At 39.5% G+C, this 10270-nt stretch overlaps 1 protein-coding gene across 3 annotated transcripts in view; it reads left to right on the forward strand.

Moving 5' to 3' along the window:
• Positions 1-6787, forward strand: part of ANKMY2 (ankyrin repeat and MYND domain containing 2) — a 32542-nt gene extending 25755 nt beyond the window's left edge. For all 3 annotated transcript variants that reach the window (XM_090287143.1, XM_090287144.1, XM_090287142.1), the window contains exons 8-10: positions 2308-2436; positions 4074-4200; positions 5610-6787. In XM_090287143.1, coding sequence (XP_090143269.1) covers positions 2308-2436; positions 4074-4200; positions 5610-5794 — 441 coding nt within the window. In that variant the 3' untranslated portion in view covers positions 5795-6787. The remainder of the gene's footprint in view (positions 1-2307; positions 2437-4073; positions 4201-5609) is intronic.
• Positions 6788-10270: the final 3483 nt, after the last annotated feature.

Below are 10270 nucleotides of genomic sequence, written 5' to 3' on the forward strand. Positions count from 1 at the left end.
TCGTACTCAGGCTTATGACCTCACGGTTGCCAGGCATTTGCTGCTCTTCCTCCAAACTCACATTGGGATCCCAGGCAGGCAGAAAGGGAAAGGTGTCTACAGCCGGGAGACAAGCTGTCCCAGAAACCCTCTGCCTGGGCTGCATGACCACTCTTAGCTACACAGGCATCTGGAAAAAAATGAATGTTTTTGGCTGGTCTAAACACTGGTGTTCTGAACGAAATCATGCTTCTGTTAGTAAGGAAGTTGGGGAAATGGCTATCAGAGAAATAACTAGCAATGGTTGCTATGGGGTATTTCTAGCACTCACAAGTGGTAGTTGACATTCTGTATTCAAGGGGAAAAACAGAAGAACTAAAAATAGCAGCCCAGAGTACTTTTGAAAAAGTTAAAGCAGGTCAGTTTAGAGGTCAGCAATTCATCATCTTAGCCCTGTATCATACAATACTGTAGTTAGAGTTTATGGAGTATAATGATTGTTCATCCTAATGACCTGAGTCACGGAGAAAAGGTTTATTAAGAAAGTAGGATTTAACGCATTTTAGAAAAATTTCTCTTTAGACATTTTTGTTCTTTAAGAGTGACATATCCTGCTCTCTGGAAAACTTTATCTGGAATGCTTGTGGTTTTGAGTATCCCAGATAGCCGCTATTTACTTCCTGATGGGTTCTGTGATAGTGCAAGTTCATAGCCTTGAAGCAATGCTAACCTTTTCCCATAACACGGTGCTTCTCTGGCCGTTCCCACGAAGACCACCACGGCCCTGTCTGACAGTGCTGATGCCAGGGCCTGCTGCAGAGGGCTTTTTAAAATTTTATTTAAATTTTTTATTTAAAAATATTTTTTCATCCTCATCTGACTTGATTTTTTTTTTTTTTTTTTTTTTTTTTTTTTAAGAAAGAGTTGGGGGAGAGGGAGTGAGAGAGAAAGAAAAGAGAGAAAAAGAAAGAAATGCCAATGCGCCCTGACCGGGGATGGAACCCACATTCTTTTGGTGTGCAAGTCAACACTCCAACCAACTGAGGCACCCTGCCAAGGCTGCTGCAGAAGTTTTGATTCCCTCTGTCTAGGATGGAATTCTGGCTTCTTTCTATCACAGAGTTCAGCAGGAAGTGTGAAGCATGGGTACACTTAAGAAATCTTGCTCCAGCTTTATAACAGATTATACTGTTAAACCTATTTCACTTTATTAATTCCTAGTGTATATTTTAACTTCTGGAAGGCTAGATCGTGTCTCTGATTTTGTAGGACACATTGAGTACAGTGTCCTGTTTGTTTTTAGGTTGAATGTCTTCCATGGGTGGAGCATTGGTGCCTAAACAGATTCTTATTTAACAAAGTAGATAAGATTTTCTGTAGCAAGAAAGAGTTCTTGTCATCCAGTAGTGAGTGACAAGATCCCATGTGGTTACTCAGCTGTGTCATCAGTTTTTTTTCTGAAGCAACATTAATAGCTATGCTTCCAGCAAAAGAGCCTTTAGTTTTATCTTTGGTTACATTTGTGAGAATGTGTTCTGATTCCCACAAAAATTCCATGGGGTGGAGGTGGGGTGTTGTTTGAATATGTCTGTCACTTTTGTGAAAAAATATTTGCACATTAAAATGTAACAGTTATAAATCTGTTCAGAATATTATAATCTGTTGACTTGTGGACCAAATTATTGTCTGATTCAGTACTCCTGAGGCAAAAAAAAAAAAAAAATTACATAGATTAATAAGCATTTAGTGTAACATTAAGTACCAGAAATTTTCAAACTTTTAGTATGTTTCAGAATTATCTGTAATAAAGCAGGGTCATGGCCCACCACATCCTTAGAGATTCTAATTTAGAAGGTATGGGATGGCAGATTGGTCTGAATTTTAAACAAATTCTCTGATGCACAGCATCATTTGAGCACACCTGCTTCATTCCTGGTAAAATATAGTAACTTAAATATCTAGTATCTTGAGCATACAGACTGGGTAAAGCAATGTTCTAAGAAAACCCCGCTCAGAGTCCATTGTCCTGTATCAGAAATCTTTGTGGGCTTATTGAATAATCCTAATCGGAAAGTACTTTTACTATAGAAGAAAGCCAACTTTTTCTCTTTGAATATTTGGAACCACGACTTACCTCCCATATACTTTGTGTAGAAAAAGGTGTATTCAACCTTTGTCATTTTGTCATAGATAAAGTCTGTAATCTTTAGCCTTAATGATTTTGTCTCTTCCGTGTCTGCTTCTGGACAGCATTGTTCATGGAGTGTCATCTCTGTAGTATTTCATGTGATTTTAGAGTGTTTTTTATCCTTTCTATACTCAATGCAGGGTGATGATCCCACTGCATTCTCTGTACTTACTCAAGCCATCACTGGTCAGGTGGGCTTTGTGGATGTTGAATTTTGCACCACCTGTGGAGAAAAGGGAGCAAGTAAAAGGTGCTCAGTATGCAAAATGGTAAGAATGAAGTTCATTGACATCTGCTTTAGATTTTATCCAAATTAATAATTGAGTTTTAATATTCTGTAAATATAATGGTTGACACTAGTTTTTAAATAAATTCTAATAAATAAGATATAAAGTATTGCATCGAATACTTAAAAATAATTTGGAAGAGAACTAAGGATGAGTGTAGTTCTGTGCCCAGTCTTTTGCCAAATGCCCAGGCTGCCCCAACTTTTGTGCTGACCACCCCAAATAAAGTAAGGATGTGAATAAATGAATGAATGAGAAAATAAGGGGCTGGTGCAGATATGAGAACCTAGAATAGGACAATTTATAAATACATGATCTTAAATGTTCTGATATTGACTTTACAATCTCTTCATCAACTCTTTCTCGTGAAACTATAACTCCCTTCTACCTGTCACCAATCGTGAAGATAATTCTTTGCAATAACATTTGCTTGTTTTTCTCACATTCAGATATCGCGCACATCCATGTGTCTGTACATTTGCGTTACTCTGTGGGTGTTAATTTCCTGTTGTTTTTAAGGTTGTCATTCTTCAGCATATTCTTCTGTAACCCATCACATTTTGCTGTAACCTACTTCCACCGTTTGGTCTCCTTTAATTACTTACTTCTCTGAGTCTCAGTTTCCTTGCGTGTGAATGGGCTAGAATTGTGAGAATGTAATGAGGCCGCCTGTATAGGTTAACCATTGCTGCATACAAGAACACTCCAAAATTCAGTATTTAGAACAATAATCATTATTTTTCCCATGCTGTGGTTGGCGGGGCTCAGCCAGGGCCCTTCTGTTCCCTGCGTCTCTCATCCTTCTGGGACCAGCAGGCCTGGCCGAGCATGTTCTCGTGGTGTTGGCAGAAGTCTTAAGTCTTCAAGTAGAAACATATATGAGGCCTCTTGAGGTCTAGCCTTGAAACTGCCACACTATATATCTTATTCCTTTGGCCAAAACAAGCCACATGGCAAAATTTAAAGTCAGTTTTCTTATGGGCAAGTGTGTGAATGCAGGGAAGAATAAGAATAGGGCCCATAATACAATCTACATCACCATTAATGTACAAGGGGCTGCCATAAATGCTTGGCATATCATCTTATAGAAGTCTAAGCTTCATTTACACAAACTTCCTGCTGTCCTGGAACATGTCATTCACTTCCCCTTTCCTGCAGTTTTGTACAAGATACTCCCTGCACTTGGAGTGCTTTTCCCATTTCTTTGCCTACTGACTCCTCCAGCTAGAGTGAGTCATTGCTTCCCATGTGTTCCCATTGCTGTTACATCCTGTACTGGGATATGTGTCTGACTCCCTATGTGCTGCCCCATCCTGCTCTTTCTCAACCCCAGCTTCCTCGGGGACAACAGTTGGCACTGTTCCAATTCTGGTACATAGTAGGTTCTCAGTTCAGTCGTTTGTTAAGAGACTTTGGTAGACCATTTGTTACATATCCATTAGTTTTATAAAGTGTAAGCTAAAAATTACAATTATAAATTAATACACATACACACATCATGGTTTCAAAATATAGAAAATTTAACATTTTTACAGCTTAGTTCTTGATTTAATGCCATAATTTGAAAAATCCTGCAATTACAGCTCCTGAAATGAAAATAAGCCTACAATTGCTTTCAGGTAATATATTGCGATCAAACCTGCCAGAAAACACACTGGTTTGCACATAAGAAAATCTGTAAGAATCTCAAGGACATTTATGAGAAACAACAATTGGAAGCTGCCAAAGAAAAGAGTGAAGAGAACAGTATGTATACAAAAGCTGAGCTGATACTGCTTCTTTGTGGGGAGAGGAATGATAGATGATGTTAACACAGGGCCCCCAGAAACGGAGTCTTTTCTGGGGAGCAACAAAACTGGAGGGTGACTAGCATAAGTATCCCACTTACGTGTGATCTCAGATGTACCCCTATTTTGAATTCTTGTTTTTTGGGGGATAACATATAGGATATAATCAGCCTAGGTATTGTTGGACAACGAAAGACAAACTTCTGATTTTATTTCACGTCCTACTTGCTGACTGCCCTAGAACTGTGGGACTCTTAATAAGTATTTACTTACTTCTGCTTGCAAAGGATTTCAAGGTCTGTGAACATGGGAATAATTAAATTTCCCCTAATGGCTACCCAAAGACTTCAAGGTTGTAGAGCTTTTAAATTTCTTAACTAAAGAACTACAGGTGCAATTAGAGCAGATTTGTGAATTCCAATTAAATTGCAGATTTAATAGTGCACAGATTATATTTCTACAACTTGTCAGAGCAGTGAATTCCATAGTATTTTTCCTCTCCCTCCCTCATAAAGTATATGACTCATTTTCGTCGGAAACTGAGTTACTCCAGCAGTGGTTTGCATATCAGTGGGAGGAACCACCCCCAATCCTATGCCGCGCCCCAGGGTGTATATCATACGTTTTGCAGAGTGCATGTAGTTAGAAAAAGTTGCCCAGGTGACTTTGATACTAAACACTCATACCTTCACCCCTCGAGGGATCATGTCCCCTTTACCACTTGGTTGAGAAACACTATTAGTGGGATTGGCTAATTTTTACAAAATTAAATCTAATTTGTGTAAGTAAACTGCTCAGAGAATAGGTCAGGCTTTCTGACAGCCATGTTTTCTCCTGTTTTCTGAATGAAACTTGTATCCTGTGTGTCGAGGGCAGCGAATAACAGTTGGTCATGTTCTGTACAAATCACGTGAGAAAGAATAGGATTGCCGGTAGAGTGGGAATTCCTGTTTGTTAAACATCAGCACGTGCCACACACTATTCTAAGTGCTATAAACACCTTTAGCCGCCACAAATGCAGAATAGGTTTCATTATCCCCAGCTCTGTAGGTGAGGAAACAACTCTGTACGGACAGTTGACCCGCGGACATCAGGCTAACTCATGGTAAACCTGTGTTCGAATGCTAACTTGGTCAGGTCCCAGACCACAGTCCTGATTACAAGGCCTGGCTTTGGAGTTTTGTGGCTTTACTGGCTGTGAAACTTTGAGCAAGTTAGCAAACCCCTCTCTTCTCAGTTTCCTTCTTTTATAAAATAACGATAATAATTTACCTCATGCAGTTCTGAACATGAAATAATAACAGAAAGGACTTAGAAGAGTGTCTGGCACATGATAACAAAATGACTTTTTTTTCTTTTCATCATCAGGCAGCAAACTCGATGACAACTCTAATTGTGTTAATGAAGAGCAGCCAGAGACTGAAACGCCTGTCTCCCAAGAGGGTTGTGACCCTAAAGATTCCCTGGAAGGGGAGAAAGAATCCCTTCAGTGCGAAGCTGGGCTGGAATGCCCACAGGATGCTGCTGCAGGTCCTCTGGCATCTGAGGAGTGAAGCCAGAGCACGTGCCAGCGTGGATGGCCCTCACTCTGGCAGTGGCTGGAAAACTCGTGACTGTGTCCCCATTGCCTGTGACCCCCGCATGGCGCCGTGGCAGGACTTCATAGAATAGATGCTTTCCAGCAAAGCTACGTCTACCATGCCCTGATTTCTACTGATTTCTGTTCTATAATGGGACAAATATTCCTACAGGAAAAATCTATTTTTCAAAACACAGGAGAAACATTTCTACTTCCTTTCTGAGGCCAGCTTTCCAGCAATTGTTCTCAAAGGGGAAAAAAATCCCCTTAATGAAGAAATATGGGCTCTAGGGAACAAAGGGTCAAGTAGAACAGGTATAGGAAAGAGGAGAATTTCAAGAAAGAAAAATGTTACAGTTACAGAGGTGGGTGGTTTAAAAAAAATCATAACTCGTGTGAATAAAATGCATATAAGTAGCATTTACACTAATGAAGTTCTACTTAATTAGGATGTAACGAAACGAAGGAAAGCTGTGTGTTTAAGGCTCTTTGCCATAGTTCAACTAATTATAGTTTTCTATAGAAGTTATATTGAGCAGTCTAAACTTTATGTACTTCCTGCAGTGATGTTTTATCTACATACAGTGTTTGTACCTTCAGAAATACCAGATCCCCCAGAAGGAGCTAAGGCATTGCCAGAGTTACCTCAGCATGTGCATTACAAGAAATGTGTCATGAAGTTTTTGATTAACTATGGCTAAGCATAGTGTTTCCACAATCATTGTCCTAGTTCATGTGCCATATTCCACTTGAAAGGCTGACTTCTATCTTCCTATATGCTTTTCATGTGACCCTTTCTGTTCAGAAACCGATTTATAACTGTCATTTATAGAATGTTTTGGCATCGGTTTTTAGAGTGTGCAGTATTTAAACAGTGTGATAGCTGAAGATAGCACTGTGTTTCATAGTTTCTTGTGTTGATTGTGAAATAAATTGTGCCTATTAATAAAACTGACTCACATCTTGATTCATAGTTTATTGCTGTCAGAGGTGGCAAATATTAGATAACTTAAATATTAGGAAACTTGGCAAATATTGGAGAACAAAGTAATAATTATTTTAATGTGCATAATCACAAATCAAAATAGAGTTCTCACTTCACTGATCAAATTATTCTCTCTTGCTGGTTCTCTTTTTCCTTAAAAGGAGAGAAAAGTTACTTTTCTCCCAGTCCCAGACACATACCTCTGAACACCCTATACTAAGCTGCGTTAGGAAGACTCTATGAGAGTAAATGTGGTAACTGTTCAGGAATGCATCAGGCAGATTTTTGTCTGAGCTTGTCGGTCATGGCAAGCCTCCATTCATCAAGGTACCTTATCTGCACACTGATACAAATTTATTTTGGGATAGTATACAATACAATACACAGAAATGTGTTTTTCACCTGAGTTCCCTGATTTTTAATTGTTTTTTATTCACATTTGTGTTGACATCATTCTGAAATAGCATCACAGTTCCTGTCTTTGGATACCATGGAGAGTTATTTTTTTTTAAGAAAGGAAATAAGAAAATCAAGAAATGTGGCAATGTAGAGGTAATTTTCTCCTTCATTGAAATGAATGTTGATGTGAATTGGAACTCTAACACAGCTATAACTGACATAAATAGGAACTTTTACATTGGACGAAGAGGACTTCCTATATAAACTGTCAGCATCAAAACTTTCCATGAATTTTAGGGAAGGGGTGGTCAGAAAATGGTGTGTAAGAGAAAATGAAGTTGGTTCTGGTTATAATGCCTTCCTTTGTTATCGTCGGCAGCCGTCCGTCTGGAGAGACGATGGTGTAGCTTCTTCAGAGTCTATCTGCACCGCCAAGAATGGCTGTGCAGTCCGACTCGGGAGTGACATGGTATCTGTCTCCTCCCGTGTTGAATCGACATCTTGCGATGACGCTGAAGCTACAGAGCCTGGGCAGGGTAATATGGAGGGTCTGCTGTTGCCCATGCAGCAGACCCCCCCTCTCTTCGCAGCTGAAGGGTCCAAGGGAAAGACGGAGTCGATACAGCTTGGGTTCAGGTGCGCCGCAGGAGTTGCCGGTGTTGACTACAACGTCAAACCGCCTTAGGGACTCCGGCTCCGGATTTTCTGTCGGGGTTTACTCCCTTAGCCTTTCCCCTGAAGAGGTATGCCGCAAGGCAGCGGAGGTTTTTTGGAGTCAGAGTTTTCCTTCTCTGATGTACCCTGACTGGAAGATCGAACCAGCGACACTTAGCTCGCAGGCCGACGCTCAATCCACTGAGCTAAACCAGCCATTATAATGCCATAAAAACAGATGGTCATCCAGTTTTGTTTTGTTTTTACCATGTTGAATTATTTTCAATATGTTATTAAGAAACTTTTATCAAAAATAGGGCCTAAAAAAAATTTAAGTAGCATAAATAAAATCAAATTGGGAAAAAAAAAAAATAGGGCCTGAAGAGTTAGCACAGTCTTACTATTCTAATATATCTTGTACTATCAGAGGATCCTTTGCATAGATAAAATGTAACATAAACAGGAGATTTTTTCCCCCCATAAGTTAGCTCTAGCATAGTTTCTATATCTTTGAAGGACAAAGTTCTAGTTTTATAAATAGATGAAGGCATCTTTTTAAATGGTAAAAACGAGTAATTCAGAGAGGTACATAATTGGAAAATATAGGGCAATGTTGCTAGCTAATTCATAAATTACAACTACTTAGTCACAGGGTGATTCCAAATGGGTAAGATTTAAATGTGAAGAAAAAGGATCAATCCTAGAAGTAACCATCAGAACTGTTGACTGGCAAGAGGAGGCCTTTCTGAATATGATATTAAAGCCCAAAAGCCACAGAAGGAAACACTCAGCTACATTTAAAAAGAATCCGAACACTTCCGCCTTTGGGAAGAGGGGGTAGATGTGTTTTTCCCCCTATTTCTCCCACTAAGTAAAACTAGAAAACCTGACATCACATGTAAAACAAAGAAAAAGGCAGACCTGCTAGAGAGCTCAGGATCTAGGCAATAATTGGTTTGTTCTCTGGGTTTTCTTTTTGCTTCACATGTCCTTGTCTTGGTGCTGAAGAAGCTGGCAACATCCAAACAGCGACAGACAAAAACAGAGCCTGTCACACTCCTGCCAGGCTACTGTCCTGCCCTGTGGATTTCAGACTCAAGACTGAACCAACAACCCAGGTCTGAATTCCTAGTCTGCCCCAGCGGCCCTTTGACAGATTTGGGACTTGCCAGCCTCCTCAGTGGCATGAGCCAATTCCTTAAAGTAAATTGTTCTCTCTATATGCACTTACCTGGTTGATTCTGTTTCTTTGAAGATCCCTTACATAGAGCAGCTGTCCTAGTTTGGGCTGCTGGAACAAATGACTAGACTAAGGTGGCCCATACAACAATCATGCGTTTCTCAAAATTGTGGAGGCTGGATGGAAGTCAGAGATCTGGGTGCTGGCAATGTCCAGTTCGTGGTGAGTACCCTCTTCCTGGTTTACAGAGGGCTGTCTTGCTGTCTTAAAAGGGTGCTAATCCGTTCAAGAGGGCTTCACCCTCATGACCAGTTACCTCCAAGTGCCATTTAATTGGGGATAAATTACAACATAGAAATTGGTGTAGGGGGTGGACACAAACATTCAGTATGACAGGTATGGCCCCTAAGGGGCATAATTGCTCTTGGGATAAGCACAGTATTAGCTAAAATATAGTAGTAAGCATTTGCTTTGACAAAGCCACTCTACCCAACACTTCGCATACATTATCTAAATTCTTGAGAGTCCATAAGACAGCCACCATTATTATTTTAAATGGTAGGAAATTGAAGCCTAGAGAAGTTAACTAACTTGTCCAAGTCATGTAACTAATAAGTGGAAAAGCTAAGATGGGTCTCTCCGATTCCAGAGCTCCAGCTTGTAGCCTGAAAGATCTTTGTATCAGTGTTCTTTTGTTTCCTAGGCATGAAATCTAGTGGATCCTGAATTAAATAGGCTTTCACTTAAGCCAGTGTAAATGGGTCTCTGCACCCTTTCAATTGTGTGTTCCATTTTGGAAGAGTTTTAGGTTACACAGTAGGATCGTGTTCTCTCTATTTTGTGTTTCTCCCCGAATGGTATTTGCTACTATGCTTTTCGATCTCAAGACATGTAGGAGCTCTTTCTTATTGACTAAAAATGTTCAATATTGAGTGCATTTTAAAGCAAATCTTTTCATAAAATGAAATATTGCCATTAGTTTTCTAAAAGGGAGATTAAGAAAAATTTTCTAGCCATATTTTTATAATTGAAATAAGCTTTTCAACATTTTCAGTGATAATAGGCTTAAGAACACCAGACTACACATTCTTTTACTACTCTTTTAGTGATTAACCTGGAAATTACAATATCCTATCCTTATTACAATCTAATTAAAAAATCATACTTTTTATGCAACTCATGGGCAGTTTAAACCTGATCTCATTTAAATATACATTTCCATCATGAAATGG

The sequence above is a fragment of the Furipterus horrens genome, unplaced genomic scaffold, assembly GCF_987537825.1.
Source record: "Furipterus horrens unplaced genomic scaffold, mFurHor1.1.pri manual_scaffold_9, whole genome shotgun sequence".
Classification (NCBI taxonomy): Eukaryota; Metazoa; Chordata; class Mammalia; order Chiroptera; family Furipteridae; genus Furipterus; species Furipterus horrens.